Consider the following 22352-nt stretch of genomic DNA (forward strand, 5'->3'; position numbering starts at 1 on the left):
TCAGCACACCCCAACTCCTATTCAAATGAATGGCATGTGCTAAAGCTTAGCACTGTTTAGGGAATATGGGCCAAAGTATTTCCTAGTGGTAAAGACTGAAATGTCTATTAACCCCTTGGTTTGCTTTGCAATGGGTCGCTGGTACCTCTGACAGCCAATGGACTAACTCCGGGGTTTTTAACTCCAAAGGAGGGAGGTGGTACGATGAGTGTTATTGGACCAAGATGTGGAAGGAAACAAGAGTCTGTGTGTATTAAGGGCAGGTAGCAGCGAGGGAGCTAGTCGGAGCGCTTCCGGACTTTGCCCACAACCTGCTGTTAATTCTAGATTGCATGTTGGGGGGCGAGGGGGACAGGAGGAGCATTGGTGTCGATGTGCGATGGGTGGTTCAGAAGTAGATGCAATGATGAGACAATATATTTTGGTCTTAAGTACTTTGTACTTAATATTGCATCATTATTCTCTTTAAAAAAAAATGGTGTGTAGGATATTATATTTGATATGATTTCACGGTGCATTTGTTGATGGTCACTATATCCCTTTTCTTGCTTTTTGCAAATGCACCAAAACATCGACTCTGTTAGAAAAGATGAGCGGTAATGTCAGGGACCCGTGCCTTACCTTGGACAAACACTCTTTCTTGTCCCACCATTCATCAAACGCCCTGAAAGCCACAACTTCCACCATCTTCCGGTTCAAATCCCTTTTCATTATGGCTTTCAGTTCTTTGACAATGACCTGAAGGACCCCGTCCACGGTGGCCTTGTGTGGGTCCTCCTTTTTGGGCTCGTAGCCTGGTGGCGGCACGGACGGGTCAAACTTGGGGAGGGGCGGCCAGGGCTGGCCGCGGGAGAGATGTGCCGACACGGCAAACGGGCGGTAGGACTGCTGGTTACTGAACGGCATTGAGCTACCCACAAAGTGGTGGTGGTACGGGTAGGAACTCTGCCCCTGCATCATTCGGCTCAGCATCTGAGTCTGCATTTGGAAGGACATGGGCATTCCGTCCCACTGATTTCCTAGTACGCTCATCATTTCCCCTTGCATCATGGGGAACATGCCTTGGTGGTATGGTAACGGAGGGGGCATTATGTGCGGCGGGGGTACCCCAGGCGGGGCAGGTAGCGGAGGAGGTGGTACTGTGACTGAAGGGTGGGTGGGAGGGGGTGGTGGCGGGAGAGGAGGGGGCATGGGGAACCCCGGCTGCGGAGGAGGGGGCGGGAGAGGGGGGAATCCCGGGGGTGGGATCGGTATGACGGAGGCCATGACTGTGGAACTGGTTACTGCGGAATTCACCACGATGGATTGGTCACATTCTGTGCTGGTGATGGGGGATGTGCTCATTTCGTCGTCAGAGATCTCCATGTCTTCTCCTGATGAAGGATGGCCCTGTGGAAAGAGAGAAGTCAGTTAGACGAGTCAGGGCTGCAGTTTTAAAACCAACAGGCTTGTGTGCATTTCATCCCCTTGAGTGCAATGTCTTGCTGTCCACTCGGACTCGCAAGGGGTTAAGCACTCGTGTTTACACCCGAAGTGGAGGCCATACAACCATCATAAAGAAAAGGTTGTGGCCTAACCCATCCGAATGCTCCATAATGCAGTGATCAGACACCTTCACAAATACTGGTGCCACACACTGCTTTATTTTTTACATTTGCGTCAATTAAACAATTAGACTGTCCCATCTAGCCCCTCCCCATTTGCCCACCATCAGTTTGCCCGAGTCCCCCGCCTCCCCCACCTTCAATTTGCCCGTGTAAGAGTTGGAGAGGCACTTTCTGAGAAGGTGCCAGAGACTGGAGGGAGATAGGTGCTGCTGCGGAATCTAACATTATCGGGGAAACTTCCGCCAGGTCATCTTAGCCAGCGAGTGTCCGTAACATATAGCAAGAAGGGTTACTGGTACCAACGCCGGACATATTGAGGATGGTTATTAGCCGTGTGTCCCCGCCCCCATGACATCTCCGCTGGCTCTTTTGGCCTCTCTGGATAGGTAGGATTCTCGCTCTATGGTCCGTTCGATAAGCTGTGAAGCCACCTTCCCAGTGCTGGAGAAGAGTATAGCTCCACATATTTCAATTGAGCTGCAATACCCCTGAACAAGTGAAGGACAGCTTTGCATCACATGTGCCAGCGTCAGTTGAGGTTAACAAACGACACAAATATTCATACCTTTGTACTTCCCTCACCTTTATATTAAAAAAAAAAACAATCACTTTAAATAGCAGTTACAACCCCAGCATTACCAAATGACGGCCAATTACATCACGTGTCATTTATTCTTGGGAGACACAATGATGCACCAAAACCTTCTGCTGTTACCAGAAACCAACTGCTCTTTTGCTCAGTCAAAAGGTCTGACAATACCACGGTGTTCCAGTTAGAAATCACACAACAAAGGGGACGGGGTTACAACCTGCGGATGTGCAGTGTACTTTCCAGTCCTTCTACTGAGCCTCCAACACATGGCTTTGAATCACACTGCAGGGCCCTAAGGTCACACTGCAGGGCCCTAACGTCACACTGCAGGGCCCTAAGGTCACACTGCCGGGCCCTAAGGTTATCCAACGAATGTTTCTAACCATTAAAGGATAGAACCATTGAATCAAGTAGGCATTCATGTACAGCCAGATCTGGGAAGCACAGAAGACTCTAAAAGAAAGTAACAAGAATAATGACATTATAGAATTTTGTTACATCTGAATGGACCATGATGTGAGCTAAAGCTTAGCATCGTTTAGTAAACCTGGGCCCTCGTGCCTTTAAATTGCAAACACACTGCAAAGAATACTTCAGCAGCAAGAGCACAATTACATTTGCCTGCATGAGAGTGCAGAATAGATCAATGTAAGCAGTGCCCAAATACAGCTTGGTACCCCAAGAGACAGAGATACACGGAGGTGCTGAAGGGTACATCGCAAATGCTGCAGGGGAACACACGAGCCTGCAAGGGAACACACGAGCCTGCAAGGGAACACACGCGCCTGCAAGGGAACACACGCGCCTGCAAGGGAACACACGCGCCTGCAAGGGAACACACGCGCCTGCAAGGGAACACACGCGCCTGCAAGGGAACACACGCGCCTGCAAGGGAACACACGCGCCTGCAAGGGAACACACGCGCCTGCAAGGGAACACACGCGCCTGCAGGGGAACACACGCGCCTGCAGGGGAACACACGCGCCTGCAGGGGAACACACGAGCCTGCAGGGGAACACACGAGCCTGCAGGGGAACACACGAGCCCGCAAGGGAACACACGAGCCCGCAAGGGAACACACGAGCCCGCAAGGGAACACACGCGCCCGCAAGGGAACACACGCGCCCGCAGGGGAACACACGAGCCTGCAGGGGAACACACGAGCCTGCAGGGGAACACACGAGCCTGCAGGGGAACACACGAGCCTGCAGGGGAACACACGAGCCTGCAGGGGAACACACGAGCCTGCAGGGGAACACACGAGCCCGCAAGGGAACACACAAGCCCGCAAGGGAACACACGCGCCCGCAAGGGAACACACGCGCCCGCAAGGGAACACACGAGCCCGCAAGGGAACACACGAGCCCGCAGGGGAACACACGAGCCCGCAGGGGAACACACGAGCCTGCAGGGGAACACACGAGCCTGCAGGGGAACACACGAGCCTGCAGGGGAACACACGAGCCTGCAGGGGAACACACGAGCCTGCAGGGGAACACACGAGCCTGCAGGGGAACACACGAGCCTGCAGGGGAACACACGAGCCTGCAGGTGGCTAAATACCAGATGGTAGAGCAGGGTTTTAATGTTTCTACTTTACTTCTACATTCTGATACCAAGTAAGTGTGGGACATGAGCAGGCTGGGGTGACGGGTGCATTGCATTACTTAAAGGTGGACAAAGTAAGCTAAGGACTAAAAGGCATCATTAGATTTGTAGCACTATACAGACACTGTGCATCTCTAATCAATGTGTAATCGGAAACACGCACAAGAATAGGATTTCTACCACCTTGCAAAGAGCAGATCTAGTCTGGAGATTCAAATCGTACTACGCCGCAGTAAGGGTCCCTGCCTGAAACGGACCAGAACCATTGCAAGTTTGATCGGTCTCTATAGCGTATCCTGGGCCTGTTGCAAGGTGCACGGATAAGAATGATTAGTTTGTTTACTTTTATCGTCGGTGCCACTGAACTTCTACTGCCGGCTCTAGGAGTAAAACTCCCTCCCCACATGGTTAAGTGGCCGCGGCACATCTCAATAACATTGTGGGGCTTTGTAGAATTGACGTGCAAGAAAACAAAAGGGATTTGCAAAGTTAGTAACTACGGGGGCTACTATTATCCTCCCAGATTACTAATCGAGTAAGGGAATTCCAGTGCGGGTTTTTCCCTCTAATTGCCAGTGCTCTAGGCTCACCTTTAATTTCTTATTACACCGTCACAGCCATGAAAAAACCACGAGGAGGTCTCAACAAACACCAAAGCCACCTGCCATGCTAAATTACAGGGGGTGATCAATTGTTTGGGAATGGATAAGCTGGAGAAGGAATACAGCCCGTTCACTTAATTTACAGCTTCAACGTGTCCCTGGTCTGCCAGAACTTACTTTGGATGACACAAGGAAGCAAGGCCACTGGCCCAGTCTGGGATTCCAATGTCTTCACCACCGGGTTACATCGGGTGCAGCGGACCCTGCGAGAGCAATGCTGCTACCCCTGCAGCACTAGACAAAGAGGTGACCTTTGTAATGTGAATGTCAGTGGGTCCCTGTCATCTGGACCCCTGCTTCCACAAGACAACGAATAAATGTGCGAGACCATGTGGACGTACCGTACCTAGTACATCAATGAGATATTTGTCTGCTATCAAAAAGAATTGGTCTGGATTTGGGGGTAAGATGAAGAGGAAGGAACACTTTTTTGTGTTGGAGCACCGGCAAACGTAAAGATTTTTAGATAATGTAAAGGAGTGCCGGGGGAGACTTCATTTCTGATTTTGGGGGTCACACAGACTGCTTTGGAAGTCCTTTCTGTTTATAGAGTGAATCCTGCACGGTATGTATAGTAAAACAACAGGCACAATAAACTCACGCCTAAAAGGGACACTTAAGTTGCGGAGGAACAGGATGATGAAGTGACTTGCAGAAAGTCAAGATGTAGAAAGAACAGGTTCTTAAAGCTGCAGTTCAGTCTTTTAATTTTTTTTTTTACTTTAATAGTTTCATGTGGGCAATCTCTAATTACCTAAAAATCTGCATAGCTGCCGGTCAATTCGTTCTCCGTCTATTGATCGGCAAAGTTTGGCGACATCTTTAAATATGGGGAATGTAAATCGTTGCTATAGGAACAAGCATGCTTGTTAAAATAGAATACAAGAAAATTGGTCTTTCAAAGTTGTATTTTTAAAAACAGAAAATGCTAAAAGTATTTTTTCTTGCTACAGAACAGATTTATTAAAAAAAAAACACACATGCAGGATATTGCCTGAACTGCAGCTGTAAGCCAGGCTCCCAATACACTGGCTTGTGTCATTATAACACAAGGCTGGTTACACGTCCACCACTCGCCCTGCACTGCTCCAGGTAATACCTCTTTAGGAAACATCCCTTTTACCCCTATACAAACATGTGCATCCCAGAATAGGGTACTGAGAATTGTATATATCAGGAGCAAGAATCTGTGATAATGATGCTTCCCATTACATTTAGCAAGGGAAACTTAATGACCGCTCTCTTATGGGACGCAAGATAGCCCCGTCTTTCCCCCACCCCCACCCTTGTGGATTTTAATTAACAAGTCTATCCCTTCCACATACATACAGTATGGCACACTTAACTGTAATTACTGCAGCATATTCCCCAAGCTTCTGCTTTAATGGCTAGAGATTAGAAATATAGAAACCTCACATCCATGCACAATACTATACACACTGAATAGAAGAGTGGAACACAAGAAGCACTCATAAAAGGGCCACAAAGTATATCCCAAGGCTTGTGCGTGGCCAGTCATCTTTAGGAGTCCTAAAGACATTGGGATTGTAGAAACTTTACTATTTTAATGAAAAAATAAATCCTTTTAAAAGCTGCCCTATAGATATATTGATTTTTCTTTTCATAGGATTCTGGCAACTTTTTCTTAAAAATAACATTATATATAAACTTCTTTAGCGGCACCTACCACATGAGCAAAATTCAGTGGCAGTGAATGGAGACGGAAGTCAGTGGTGACGGAAGTGACGTCACTGCTGGCAGAAGAAGCCATCAGCAACATTCACTGCCACTGAATTTTGCCAGCTTCCACCAGCAGGAGAAACACACACACACACACACACACAACCACACACACACACACACACACACACACACACACACACACACACACACACACGCCAAACACCCCCCGCCGAGTGAGCCACCGATCACCAGGGACCGCGCCACGCTCCCAAGATGATTACCACTGAAGGCACCGAAGCTCCTCATGGGAAATCCAACACGGCTGCCGGCACCGACCACCAGGAAGCTGCAACTAAGGACGCTGCGGCTTCCTACTGGAAGTGTGGCTGCTATATTGGGTCCCTCCTGGGGGAGCACGGCAAGCCGGTACTGATGAGTGCACTGGTAATTATCTCCGGCACACACAATAGAAAAGTTCCGTTACAGAAAACTCCTGGTTCCAATTATGTGGAGTCATAAAAATGTGAAGTAATTCCCAGGCAGGATTGGGGCTTTAAACCCCCCCAAAACATGTCTGCATCGGCTGATGTGTGCTGGCAAAAGGAAAGCGTGTGCTCCATCCCAGCAAAGGAAGATAAAACACAACTGCAGCGCAATCTCCGTTACTCGCTATTGGCCGGCAGCCAGACCATTATGTCCAATCGTTAGAAAACGCTCCATTAAAAAGGCAGCAAGCCGACAATATATACGCAAACGGGCAGACAGTTTTATTATTCAAGTGCAGACACACTGAGGACACCGGGGTATCATCTGTGCGCCCATTTCAATGTTACCCTTCATAGGTCCGCCGGCCCCTTCAGCACTAAAGGGGTTAAAAAGCCAGGGGTTCTCAGCTCCAGTCCTCAAGAGCCCCCAAAAGGTTTTCAGGATATCCCTGCTTCAGCACAGGTGGCACAGTCTTTGACTGCACCACCTGTGCTGAAGCAAGGATTTCCTGAAACCTGACATGTTGGGGGTAGGTGGGGTCTTCAGGATATCCCTGCTTCAGCACACAAAGACTGAGCCACCTGTGCTGAAGCAGGGATATCCTGAAAACCTGTTGGGGGGGGGGGCTCTTGAGGACAGGAGCTGAGAACCTGTGGCCATTAAGCACATTAGTAATCGGGCAGCTTCAAACAGCAGCCAGGGCGTAACCTCCGTGTTCCCAGCACCCTCAGAAACTTCCAAATCCCCCTCACAGAGAAAGGGCATTATGTTTGTAACGATTCCATCCCTGAGTAAAAATGAATGTTTTGTTTTCCATCTTTGGAGCGTTTTTACGATCCTTACCTAATTGCTTTTGTAATAAGACCATTTGTAATAGCGGCATATACAGGCAAATTAAGAACAGTTTTTTCTTTTGTTGCTTTGTGTAAACTAATTTAACGGCCGTCGTTAGGCCAGACTTCAATGAAAACGATTACAGTCGAGATCAGGACAGAAATATGATCATTTTATGCAGAAAACCAGCTAGAGAATGGATTTTACGAAAGAAAGCCAGTGACATTGATAAGATGTACAGTATGCATGTACGCATGCAGTACCCGTAACACAGTGTTGGTATGTATGTATGTATGTATGTATGCATGTACGCATGCAGTACCCGTAACACAGAGTTGGTATGTACTGCACCGACACACTTTATTCGAGCAAATACCCGGTATGTACCTGGCAGATACCTGGAATGCGCCGCTCCTCACCTCTGACAAGCCCCGTTGCATTTGCCTTCCCAGCCTGGGTTCATGCCTGGCTGATGGGCGGCTGATTTGTTAAATGATAATGATTAGGATTTAATAGGCTGCAATGCTTCGCGTGTCTACCAGATGGCATAAATTCATGAATTGTAATGCAGTATATATATATATACTGTGCAGTATTGCAGCCAGGGGGAATAAAATGCTTCAATCCCTGCCTAGAAAATAACCCAATATACTCGGGCAGAAAACAGTCACAAACCTCAATACACCCGGGTATACCCGAATTCGTGGGACTAGCCGAGCTCGAATAAAGTGTGTCGCCAGTGTATGTATGTATGTATGCATGTACGCATGCAGTACCCGTAACACAGTGTTGGTATGTATGTATGTATGTATGCATGTACGCATGTACGCATGCAGTACCCGTAACAGTGTTGGTATGTATGTATGTATGTATGTATGTATGCATGCATGTACGCATGCAGTACCCGTAACACAGTGTTGGTATGTATGTAAGTATGTAGTACCTGTAACACAGTGTTGGTATGTATGTACGCATGCAGTACCTGTAACACAGTGTTGGTATGTATGCATGTAGTACCTGTAACACAGTGTTGGTATGTATGTACGCATGCAGTACCTGTAACACAGTGTTGGTATGTATGCATGTAGTACCTGTAACACAGTGTTGGTATGTATGTATGAATGTATGAATGCATGCCGTACCTGTAACACAGTGTTGGTATGTATGTATGTATGTATGCATGTATGTATGTAGTACCTGTAACACACTGTTGGTATGTATGTATGTATGTATGTATGTAGTACCTGTACCAGACTGTTGGTACGTATGTATGCATGCAGTACCTGTAACACAGTGTTGGTATGTATGTATGTATGTATGTATGTATGTATGTAGTACCTGTAACACCGTGTTGGTATGCATGCAGTACCTGTAACAGTGTTGGTATGTATGTATGTATGTATGCATGCATGCCGTACCTGTAACACAGTGTTGGTATGTATGTATGTATCCATGTAGTACCTGTAACACAGTGTTGGTATGTATGTATGTATGTATGCATGTAGTACCTGTAACACAGTGTTGGTATGTATGTATGTAGTACCTGTAACACAGTGTTGGTATGTATGTAAGTATGTATGTAGTACCTGTAACACAGTGTTGGTATGCATGCAGTACCTGTAACAGTGTTGGTGTGTTGGTATGTATGTATGTAGTACCTGTAACACAGTGTTGGTATGTATATATGTATGTATGTATGTATGTATGTATGTAGTACCTGTAACACAGTGTTGGTATGCATGCAGTACCTGTAACAGTGTTGGTGTGTTGGTATGTATGTATGTATGTAGTACCTGTAACACAGTGTTGGTATGTATGTATGTATGTATGTAGTACCTGTAACACAGTGTTGGTATGTATGTATGTAGTACCTGTAACACAGTGTTGGTATGTATATATGTATGTATGTATGTATGTATGTAGTACCTGTAACACAGTGTTGGTATGCATGCAGTACCTGTAACAGTGTTGGTGTGTTGGTATGTATGTATGTATGTATGTATGTATGTATGTATGTATGTAGTACCTGTAACACAGTGTTGGTATGTATGTATGTATGTAGTACCTGTAACACAGTGTTGGTATGTATGTATGTAGTACCTGTAACACAGTATTGGTATGTATATATGTATGTATGTATGTAGTACCTGTAACACAGTATTGGTATGTATATATGTATGTATGTATGTAGTACCTGTAACACAGTGTTGGTATGCATGCAGTACCTGTAACAGTGTTGGTGTGTTGGTATGTATGTATGTAGTACCTGTAACACAGTGTTGGTATGTATATATGTATGTATGTATGTAGTACCTGTAACACAGTGTTGGTATGCATGCAGTACCTGTAACAGTGTTGGTGTGTTGGTATGTATGTATGTATGTAGTACCTGTAACACAGTGTTGGTATGTATGTATGTATGTAGTACCTGTAACACAGTGTTGGTATGTATGTATGTATGTATGTAGTACCTGTAACACAGAGTTGGCCTCCAACGTGTGCTATAGTTTTCGAGCAGCTAGTAAATCTGGGCGTCACAGAATAGTTCCCTGCACACATCTACAGAAAAGATAAAGGCCCATGTTTACCAAGTGGTGCTATTGCACAAGACTTGAATGGGCCCCAAGGTGTCTCCCAGCGCCAGAGGTGCACCATTTGGTAAATATGGACCAAAATATTCAAACTCCAAAAACTAAGGGTGCTTTGTATCCAAGCCTGTCGCCTGCAAACCTGGGGCCGGAAAACACCAGATTTGCCATAGTAAAAGAATACAATGCTTCCTGCTTCAGCGCTGCATTTGGGAGACTGATACATACGGGGTAATCCGGCTCGTCCCCAGGTAGTAAGCAGGGAATACAAGGCCTGAGGGCGGGATGTCTCAGGGGACAGCAAAAGCAGCAGATGTTTCCACTCCACCCCAAAAAACTAATATCCCCTAGGTGGGGAGCTGGTCCTCAGAGCTGAACCCCTTAGTTACAGCTCTGATTGCCCCCGCTTCCAGAGTTACACACCTTGAGGTGTGTGTGTGGGGGGGCGGAGGTGAGAACTTCTGCTGCTTTTGCTGCCCCCTGAGACATGCCTCCCTCAGGCCTAGTCTTCCCTGCTTACTACCTGGGGACGAGCCTAATTACCCCGTATGTATCAGTCTCCCGAATTTAAACTCGCCCATTTTGACAGCCCCGTCAGAGCTGCTGCCTGCAGAGATAACGACACCCCAGACGGAAGTATCTCTGAAAGCAGGGGTCCCCGAAACTGAAACGAACGCAGTTCAACTCAGGAGCCCCTGCTTAAATCCTGTTAAACAAAAAAGCTGGACTACGGGGTGGCCTTAATTCTTGCCAAAAAGCGGCACATAACCTAGGGACAGCTGAGTCCACAGGTAATTCTACATATGCCGATGCGGAAGACGACAAATCCCCATTGAACGGCTGTCTCGGCTCACATCGAATTTCCCCGTAGTCTCCTAAATGTTAAACTGGTTAAAAGGGCCAACAGGTGTGCAACTAGTCAGGTGGCCACCAAACCCAAAAACCGAACTACCCTTCTTTCTTATACACATCGTCACTCACCTCGTCCATTTTCTCAGATGTTGGCGTCTCATCTCCAGCTGCCAGCTCTTTCATGTCCGAGCTCTCGGCTTTCAACGTCCGCCCTGGCTGACTTGACTGGTCAGTGGGAGACGATGACCTCGAGTTCTGGCAGAGAGAAGCCGTGCCAGGGATTGACTCGTCATCGTCGGAGTCTGGTAACGGGGTCGGGCTGATATCCTCCAACCCAGTGCTGGAGGGCCGCGAGGAGGGGGAGACACTTCGGTACTGGGCGTTAGAAATGTAAGGGGGGATGGGTGAGAGCTGGGAGGAGGAGGATGAGATGGGGCTTCCCTCCATCCTGACCTCATTGTCCGAGTTATGTTCGTTAAGGAAAGGTAGGCTGGTTCTCTGCTCTTTTAATATCATCTCGATCCTGGAGTCTAGACTGTTGTGCTGCATTTCCGACTCCAGGGTTGGCGTTCCGGGCGTCTCGCACCTTTCCGGCGTCCGAGCGAGAGAGGGCTCTTTTTGCTCCACTGGACATTCAGGCTCTGGAGGTGGCTCCTCTGGCTTCTCTTTCACTGGTATAAAGTCGATAGTGGCAGAACTGCAGCCGCCATCTACAAAGGGCTCTGAAGGTGGAGGCGCTGGCCTCCTGTACTCCGCTTCTCGTGACGCCGGAGGGAACGGATTCTCATCAGACTGCGGGTATGCTTGGTAGGGAGAAAAAGCCGATTTGTAGTTCAAACCAGAATGGCTCAGGGGTGGTGTTTGTGAAAACTGCGCTGACTCCTGGGATTTGGGCGTGTTGAAGCCGTGCTCATTACCCCGATACCCGCCGGAGTTGTGGACGTAGTGGTGCCCTGGTCTTCGGTTGTACGCGTCTGTAAATTTAGTTTCTTGTCTCCTCGGTTTGAACCCAGGCTCCTGTCCATAATGGTAAGCTGGTGTCCCCTGCCGACTGGAATAGCTGGAGTCTTGTGAGTAAGGAGTCCCCAGGCGGGGGGTGTGCGGGGTGCCTTGCGATTGGGGGGTATACTGGTAAGAGTTTGGGGTGTCCTGTCGACAGCTTGAATAGGCTGTATCGTGAGAAAACGGCGTACTGCTATTTGGGGTGACTGATGCTCCCACATTAGTCTCTTTTGTCCGTTTCACGGTTTCATTTACCTGGTTAAAGTGAAAAAAAGAAGAAGAAAAAAAATTAGCTTGGTTCACCATATATAAATGTTATGGCATATTCTTGATATGGCCAACAATATTTAACAGTCTGGAATCTTAATTTGTCCTACGATTAAACACCCCCGTGCATGGGCAATCATATTTGTCTTTTTTCAGCCCTGTGTTACGGTCACGCAAAGTAATATCAATCAATATTCAATTGTTTACGCACATTACTGTACATGTACAATTAATTTCCTTTACCTTTGTATTCATATATTTAACCAAAATACAAAATAACTGAATTGTACTACGCTAACATACTGTAGTAGGAGTTTGTGTGCTAAACACACAATCACAACTTGAATCTTGACATGGATTCCTGACACCGTCATGCAATACTAAGTTGATTGCAAATCTCTCTACTCTTTGGTCCCTACTCAATAAACTGTACAGTAGTGTGCTCTGTGCTGGAGGAGGCCAGCTCAATTGAAATTATTCAAACTAAAATCCTCTCCAGCAGGGGAAGTTCCTTCACAGCAAACTCAAGAGAGACCTCGTATACATCAGCAAGTGCATATTACTGCGCCCACAATCCATCTTTTCCTTGTGTTTTGCAAAGGAATACTGTTTTAATCCACTTTTAAAAGAACAACAAAAATACAAAAAGCAGTGATTGATAAAGAAAAAAAACCAAAAAACAGATTTTCAAAACAGGATCGTTATTGAAAAAAAAAAAAAAAGGTTTTGATAATAAAACTATTTCTGCTTCATTGTTTAGAGGCAACTACGGTATTAAAAAAAAATTAAAAAAAAGGGGGGAAGAAGTGCACACTGAGGGGGTAATTCTATATCCATAGGAGTGGCAGTTCAGGCCGTTTTCAGCCAAAAATCCACCATGAGGTCAAAAGGGCCCAAACAGCACCAATTGTTTTATTTTATTGAATTAAAGCTGTTCCGAATCATAACGTGCTATTCCAGTTCTGAAAGCCAAAAAGCTGATTACATCATACATCCAAGTTACGTTTAATGTTTCTTTCCAAGGCAGAGGTGCACGACTGCAGTCCTCGAGCCCCCCCACAGGTGGCTCAAATCAGTCCCTGCTTCAGCACAGGTGGCCCAGGAGGCTCAATCTTTGACTGAATCACTAATCGAGCCATCTGTGCTGAAGCTGGGATAGTCTGAAAATCTGACCTGTAAGGGGGGGAGGGGGGACGGGGGAGGGGGGAGAAGGCTTTAGGCCTGGAGTTGAGCGCCCCAGCTCTAAAGGGTTCAGTTCTAAACCAAAAGCAACTGCTATCAGATAAGTGTCAGCAACTAAGCTTTACAGGAACAGTTTTGTGCTCGGGGAGAAGCACGGAAATGCAAGAACAGTAAAAGGTAAACACAGAATGGTTCCTTTAGGCCGCTGTGAAACGAATGAAAAGCCAGGCTCCAAAATATCATTTTCAGCAAACAAGATCAGATCAGGGTCTGGATTGAGATATACCAAAATCAGAAGGCTCAGTTGAAGCCGTTAATGCAGTGTTACAGATCCTCTTATTTCATTCAAACAAGTGCCATGGCAAGGCACGCGCACACATCAGCCTGTACAGCTCCCCCATGCTAACAGCATCTGTAAACGGTCTCAATAACCACTATTCATCTTACAATAACATGAGCCACCCACGTCCCGCAGGCAGCAAAGGAAAGGAATCCTTATAGTAAGGGCAGATAACATGTGCAATTTAGAACTGATGGCCGATAAATAAATCTATTGTAAGAAAAAAGTCTGGCCTCTTTTTAGAAAGGAAAGATTTACCTGAATATACCAAATAAGTAAACATGGGAAGGATATTAATCCAGGGAGAAACTGGATTGCCATTACTGGAGTCCAGAAGGGATTTATGTTATCCCCTTATGAGACATCATTGGCTAATGTTTCCCTGGGGGGGGCGGGGGGTTGTTTGCCTTCATCTGGATCAATACAAAGATAGGATGAGACTAAATTTAACATAAGCTGAACTCTATGGACATATCTTTCTATAACCTTATCTGCTTGCAATGATACAAAAATTTCCCTGTATCTTTTTATGGCGTTTTCATCAGGTACGAGCTCAATAACGCGACAATCTCCTCCGGCTTGCACCGCAGTCCTGCGTCACCACGGCTACTATTCACAAGGAAGTGGCAGATCCAGCACTCATTTGGGTTTATACAAGAATGACAAAGCTGCAGTTCAAGCAATATCCTACATGTGTTTTTTTTTTTTTTTAAATAAATCAGTTCTGTACTATGAGAAAATACTTTTAGCATTTAAAAAAACCCACAATTTTAAAGACATTTTTAATGTATTCTAATGTAACAAACATTTTTATTCCGATAGCAACCATATACAAAGTCACATCCCCTTCCCCTTCTGAAACAGCATCACCTTTTTGAGCCCTGCCCTCTCTAGAAGTGAAAGTGGAAGCGCTGTGTGCTGGGCGATAATGGGGAAAGACAGGGTTGCAGACCGGTCTAAGACATGCAAATGAACATACAGTAATATTTACAGTTGCTTTATGCTTTACTATGGAGGGTTTTTGAAGTGAAACTTCTTTAGTGGCACCTCTGATGGGATAAAACTGGATGATGTGGGGCGAAATGTGAAACGGAAGTGACGTCACGTAATGGACGCCACTCCGCTCACACCGCCCCTGTCACATGTTGCTAATCGCCGGCGCAGCCCCCCAGCCCCCCCCCCCGAGCCCCACAACCCCCCACACACACCTCGCAGTTGTGATGGCGCCGCTGACGGACGCCACACATGCGCAGAAGCGGCGTCGTTCCCCCTACACGCGTTCGGGAAGCGGTGACATACGACGCGCGGCACAGGGGCTTGGCGCCGGCTCCTGGAAGAAAGGGTGACCCGGGCGGCGCGCATGTACCCCGGGGGGGGAAGGGTGTGCGCAGAATTTGTGGCGGGGGGGGGGGGGAAGGATTTGTGAAGGGGGGGTGCGCAGGATTTGTGAAGGGGGGGCGCAGAAGGGGAGGGGGAGAAGAGGTGCGCAACTTTACACCCCGCCCCTGGCTGCAGCAGGACACACACACACACACACACACACACTGACTGCCCCCCCCACACCTCCCCACACACTGACTGACCCACCCACACCTCCCCACACACTGACTGACCCACCCACCCACACCTCCCCACACACTGACTGACCCACCCACACCTCCCCACACACTGACTGACCCACCCACCCACACCTCCCCACACACTGACTGACCCACCCACCCACCCACACCTCCCCACACACTGACTGACCCACCCACCCACACCTCCCCACCTCCCCACACACCCACACCTCCCCACACATCGACTGACCCACCCACCCACACACTGACTGACACACACACTGACTGACACAAATACACATACACACTGACTGACACACATACACACAGACTGACACACATACACACAGACTGACACACATACACACAGACTGACACACATACACACAGACTGACACACACACACACTGACACACATACACACACACACACACACACTGACACACATACACACTGACACACACTGACACACATACACACAAGGAATTCACACTTAGTGCAAATAGCTAATACAGGGAATGTGTGCCGAGCACGCGCATTCTAAGTCAAATTTATTTGCGTTTTGTCACTGAAATTGTATTTTGATTTTTAATTAAAACATCACCAACACAAATACAATTTCTGTGACAAAAGTCAAAGAAGTTTCACTTACTATGCGCGTGCACAGCACACACAGCTTTTTTGTCACTTTTTTTACCCACCATAACCTTAATAATTGTGGTGAATACCTAGTCTAGTCTCAAAACAGCTTAGCCATTACAACCAACCTCACACTGATGATACCCATCAAGGTTGAAACATGTCTGTGAGTGGGTTTACTGGCTTTGCATCTCATCCAAGCCTCTGTCTAAGGCCTGGGACCTGGTGCACCCGGCGGCGCGGGCGGCCACACGCGAGTTCCCCACCAGCAGGGGAATCCTACCGAGCCAGTCCCGGTCCCCCCTGGCTGCACAGCTCACTACACGCTGTGACGCGTCAGCCGCTACGGGATACAAGAGAATGGTGATCCCTAGCGTTGACGCGTCACGTGGTGTGGCTGTGAGCCAATGAGGAGGGGAGGCTTCGGGAGGAGGAGAGGCTTCGGGGAGCGGGGAGGAGTGTGGAGGGAAAGCAGCGTGAGTGCCTGTCTGTGTGTGTGTGTGTGTGTGTGTATGTGTATGAGTGCCTGCCTGCGTGCGTGTGTGTGTATGTGTGTGTCTGAGTGCGTGAGTGCCTGCCCCTGTCTGTCTGTGTGTGTGTGTGTGCCTGAGTGTGTGTGTGTGTGTGTGTCTGCGTGTGTGTATGAGTGCCAGCCCGAGCCCGTGGAGGGGAGAGTAGCGGGTCCCCTGCGCTCAAGCCACGCCCCCCCTCCCGCTCAAACCTCCCACTCCCGCCCACCTCCCGCTCCCTGCAATATGCGGTCTGTGTCTGTCAGCGCCCCGCCTGTCTGCAGTGCGGGAGCGCTGACGGAGGGAGCGGGGCCTTAGCCTTAAAGCTGTGTTTAAAACAGCATGCATTGGCTTGAGGAGTTGCTTGTGCAATACGTGCTTGAGACAAAAGGTGGCACTGTGTGCTCATTTGCATGTCATTTCCCAGAATCCCTTGCTGCAGTGGAAGCGCTGTGTGCTGGGCGATAATGGGGAAAGATAGGGTTGCAGACCTGTCTAAGACATGCAAATAAACATACAGTAATATTTACAGTTGCTATATATATATATTTTTTTAACGACAGCCGACGACTGCAGCTTTGAGGAATCCCTTTACACACACAAAAAAAACCAAAACACAACAGCTGTACAGGTGCACATCAATGCCGGCTAAACAACTTCATTTAGTTTTGTAAGTTTAACAATAGCTTTGCAAAGTAAGATCCACAAGACTAACTGGGAAGATGGCAAGTGCACACATCAGGGGACATTCAATGATATACGGCTGTCCCAAACTGGGAAAGAACACGTCAATATATACAATTGTCAATAACTTTGTTAAACCCCATCACAAATATGCTTAGATATTATTTCCCCAACCACTGGCTCATTTTTCCAATGACGAGATGTCAGGACAAAATCAACAAAAAAAACACTACAACCTTACAGCAGCAAGACAACAATCCGCCCCTTATTCTCCTACACCAGTGGTCAAGGGCAACCAACAGGTCAGGTTTTAAGGTTACCCCTGCTTCAGCACGGGTGCCTCAGTCAATGACTAAACTACTGATTTCGTCACCTGTGCTCAAGCAGGCATATGCATAAAACCTGGCCTGGTGGCGGCCCCTGAGGACAGGAGTTGGCCACCCCTACAATATGCTATGAAGCCTCTTCCAAGCGTGGGAGAAGAATTAATCCCATTAATTCAATTAGAGCCAAATCTCTTCCCCAGCGCGTGGAAGCCGCCCCACAACTCGCGGAGTATGTCTACGTTAGTCTGGTAAATGACACCAGACAATGTGAATAATTTAAAAACCTGCAAACGCAGAGCTGCCAAGTCTTTCACTTCCACGGCTGAATCCTTTGTGGAAGCTTTTATTTTGCACCATTCTACAAACTCCTCCATATTGGTATCTCTGTGACAATCGCTGAGGTCCACACTGACACCATCTGGTCACTAAAATTATGAACGCAGCATTGGGATTTGAATGTAGCTGCACACAACTCTCCAAGGAGAATGGGGGATACGGCCGGAGAACGGCGCCTATTCCAAAAGACGAAAACGGCGCACATACCACGGAGACTGGCAGTTCCATTTTAGCTGCTTAGGATTCTGAACGTACCTGTGGAGTTTCATTCACTGTGGGCGAGGCATCCAATTCCCCGCCAGTCGGAAGAGTCTGAGGGGTGTAGAGACCATTAACTAACAGTTCATAGAACCGCATGCGCGTTTCACCTACAAGAGGAAGAGTAAATGAAACGCGTTAGAACTCCGGACATTGAACAACTGTCCCTTTATTCTTAAATGTATTAAACCTTTTAATGGAATGCAGCCGACAGGTAATGCCACTTGGAAACATGTTTTTTTTAGGGGCATTATATATATATATATATATATATATATATATATATATATATATATATATATATATATATGATGGTGACCAAACTCCTGTGGTTTATGCCTGAAAACTGACATTCAAATATGTCTCATTCCCGCTCTGCTGACAAACCCACAGTTTCTGTTCTGCGTTGCCTTTTTAGTGCTACATTTTTCAGAAAATTAAATAAAATTACCCAGTTTCAAATCCCTATTCCTTTGATATTCCACAGGCAGATAAAAGTCAGAGTAGGCCCCATCATCGCGCCATTTCTCCTGCATCACTCGCCACTTCTCAATGAATGTGACGATGCCCGACCTCTGTAGGGCCGGAGTGGTGAGCAAACGGTGCTATGATTCTTTAAAAATTCTGAGGTTATTCCGCCAATAAAAAGGAGCAACGATCACCACAGAACCGCAACGTCTTCCCACGTTTCCTATGCACAATCCCCTCCTGCCTCACCTACATTTTTAGACTGTGAGCTCCTTGGAGCAGCACCTGCCTATTATCTCCGTTTGTCAACGCATATACACACTCTGTTATACAATGTTATCGTCCCGCTTCCCACAGCAGAATGTGTTGGCCAGCACACAATCGGATAATAGTAATAATGCGTTAACCCTGTCACTGCCAGAGGATGAACATATCGCTCTATGCCAGTCCCTCTGCAAGGAGAGTGGTTCACGTTTTTATTATTTATTAAATCAGACAGAGCCGGCACAGAATCAGTATAAGAGTTCTCCGCTTATTTGTAACGGTATATATATTTTTTGGTTTTGTTAAGTTTTCGTAAGTGTAGAATGATGAATTCGATGTAACAGGGATATTTATCTTGAGGTAGTGTTTGAGTTGAGGAGAGAAATGGTGGATGATACCGTGCAGCGTGTGTATCTGATAGCTGGTTAATACAATAACCGAGTCTCTAGCAGGCTGGATGCTGCATGTAAAGCTACCATAGTTCATTTGTTGTTCACACATCTGTACCTGAAGATGATAAACAGATTATATATATATATATATATATATATATATATATATATATATATATATATATATATATATATATATATATATATATACACCACAATTATTAAGGTTGTGGTGGGTAAAAAAAAGTGACAAAAACCCTCCACAGTAAAGCATTTTTATAGTTGATATATATATATCTCTCTAGATACACAAACAAACACACAATATAACATCTAAAATATATATATATAATGAATACCGGCACCAGAGTAGTTTAAAAAAAGAAAATTGTGATTTTAACGATGCACACACCACAGGTAACCTGACGTTTTAGTCCCCTAAGGCAGGGGGGCACAAACTTTTTTGTCTGCGCCCCCCTGCTCGCGCCCCCTCCCCCATACCTTTTCTCCGGCGTCATGCAACGTTGCGTTGCCATTTGACTCCGCATCACCAGAAGCCGCCGGAGACAAGGTAAGGGATACACCGAGGCCTCGTGCACTTCCCCGGCACTTCATTTAAAAGTTGTGGTGAAGAGCGAGGGGCCTCTGTAAGCACCGCGTCCCCTCCCCCCCACAGAAAATGTCATGCACTCCTGCCCTAAGGGACCCTCACAGAAGGAATATATATATATATATATATATATATATATATATATATATATATATACACGAGTAAATATTGGCCCAAGCAATATATATATATATATATAGGCGAGTAAATATTGGCCCAAGCAGCACACGTTTGATACTAGATGGCGAGTAGATTTTTTTGTGTGGCGAGTAGATTTTTTGGTGATTTGTCAACGTGTGTGTGTGTGTGTGTGTGTGTATGTGTGTGTGTATGTGTGTGTGTATGTGTGTATGTGTGTGTGTATGTGTGTGTATGTGTGTGTGTATGTGTGTGTATGTGTGTGTGTGTATGTGTGTGTGTATGTGTGTGTGTATGTATGTGTGTGTGTGTGTGTGTGTGTGTGTGTGTGTGTGTGTGTGTGTATGTATGTATGTATGTATGTATGTATGTATGTATGTATGTATGTATGTATGTATGTATGTATGTATGTATGTATGTATGTATGTATGTATATATATATATATATATATATATATATATATATATATATATATATATATATATATATATATATATATATATATATATATATATATATATATATATATATGCATACCCCGCATTAACATACGCAATGGGACCGGAGCATGTATGTAAAGCGAAAATGCACTTAAAGTGAAGCACTACCTTTTCCCACTTATCGATGCATGTACTGTACTGCAATCGTTATATACGTGCATAACTGATGTAAATAACGCATGTGTAACAGGCTCTATATTCTCCCCGCTTGCGCACAGCTTCGGTACAGGTAGGGAGCCGGTATTGCTGTTCAGAACGTGATGACAGGCGCATGCGTGAGCTGCCGTTTGCCTATTGGCCGATATGTACTTACTCGCGAGTGTACTTAAAGTGAGTGTACTTAAAGCGGGGTATGCCTGTATATATATATATATTACAGTTGCTTTATGCTTTACTGTGGAGGGTTTTAGTCACTTTTTTTACCCACCATAACCTTAATAGTGGTGGTGATTACCTACTCTTATCTCATTTGAGCAAATGTCAGTAAGCCAACCTCACACTGATGAGACCCATCAAGGTTGAAACATGTCTGTGAGTGGGTTAACTGACTTTGCATCTCCCAAGTCCTTGCTTAAAAGCTGTGTTTAAAGCAGCATGCATTGACTAAGGGTTGCTCATGTAATGTGAGCATGAGATAAAAAGTGGCACTGTGTGCTCATTTGCATGTCATTTCCCAGAATCCCTTGCTGCAGTGGAAGTGCTGTTTGCTGGGTGATAATGGTGAAAGACAGGGTTGCAGACCTGTCTAAGATATGCAAATGAATATACAGGAATATTTACAGTTGCTATATATATATATATATATATATATATATATATATATTATATATACACACACACACACACATACATATATACACACATGTATATGTGTATATATATATATATATATATATTAAACAGCATGCATTGGCTTGAGGATTGGCTTGTGTAATACGAGCTTGAGACAAAAGGTGGCACTGAGTGCTCATTTGCATGTCATTTCCCAGAATCCCTTGCTGCAGTGGAAGCGCTGTATGCTGGGTGAAAATGGGGAAAGACAGGGTTGCAGACCTGTCTAAGACGTGCAAATGAACATACAGTAATATTTACAGTTGCTATATATACACACACACACACACACACACACACACACACACACACATCTACACACACACACACAGAAAACTTATTAACAGACACTCCAATTATGTATCCAGCCACGAAATGGCTAGTGCACGCGGCAAACAGCAAATCAAAAGATAAAGAAATGCTCCACCAAATTTCGATTAAAGCAGCAGTCCAAGCAATATCCTACACGTGTTTTTTAATAAATCAGTTCTGTACTATGAGAAAATACTTGTAGCATTAAAAAAAAAACGACATTTTTTTATGTTTCTAATGTAGGAAGCATTTCCAAAGTGACAGCCCCTTCCCCTTCTGATAGGCTCTGGCTCTTGAGCCCCGCCCTCTCTCTAGCAGTGCACCAATTGTATCTAGTAACTTCCAGGTCACATAATGCTGGACTACATTGCCCACAATGCTGTGCAAGAACTGAATTAGATAGCTCTGAGCAAGCGATCGATTACAAGAGAACGGATTGATCTGCAGTTTAGCTAACCATGTGTCAGTGTTCAGATTGTATTGATGCACATATTGAATGGAGGGAATATTACACTGTAAGCTCCTCGGGGCAGGGACTCCTCTTCCTTAATGTTACTTTTATGTCTAAAGCACTTATTCCCATGATCTGTTATATTATCTGTTATTTATTTGATTACCACGTGTATTATTACTGTGAAGCGCTATGTACACTAATGGCGCTATATAAATAAAGACATACAATACAATATATATATATATAAAAAATTTAAACGGCAGCTTGAACTGCTGCTTTAAATTGATATTCAGCCTTGCAGCACTGTCTGTCTTTGTGATCTTTATCGTCCAAAGTACAGAAGCCAACGTTTCGGTCTTTCTGAGGCA

General features: G+C 45.8%; 1 protein-coding gene across 2 annotated transcripts in view; it reads right to left on the reverse strand.

The window, feature by feature from the left end:
- SETD1B (SET domain containing 1B, histone lysine methyltransferase) overlaps positions 1-22352 on the reverse strand; it is a 48203-nt gene that overhangs the window by 20416 nt on the left and 5435 nt on the right. For both annotated transcript variants that reach the window (XM_075584692.1, XM_075584691.1), the window contains exons 5-7: positions 18012-18124; positions 11042-12169; positions 622-1389 (exon numbers count right to left, since the gene is read on the reverse strand). In XM_075584692.1, coding sequence (XP_075440807.1) covers positions 622-1389; positions 11042-12169; positions 18012-18124 — 2009 coding nt within the window. The remainder of the gene's footprint in view (positions 1-621; positions 1390-11041; positions 12170-18011; positions 18125-22352) is intronic.

Source organism: Ascaphus truei, unplaced genomic scaffold, assembly GCF_040206685.1.
Source record: "Ascaphus truei isolate aAscTru1 unplaced genomic scaffold, aAscTru1.hap1 HAP1_SCAFFOLD_717, whole genome shotgun sequence".
NCBI classification, from domain to species: Eukaryota; Metazoa; Chordata; class Amphibia; order Anura; family Ascaphidae; genus Ascaphus; species Ascaphus truei.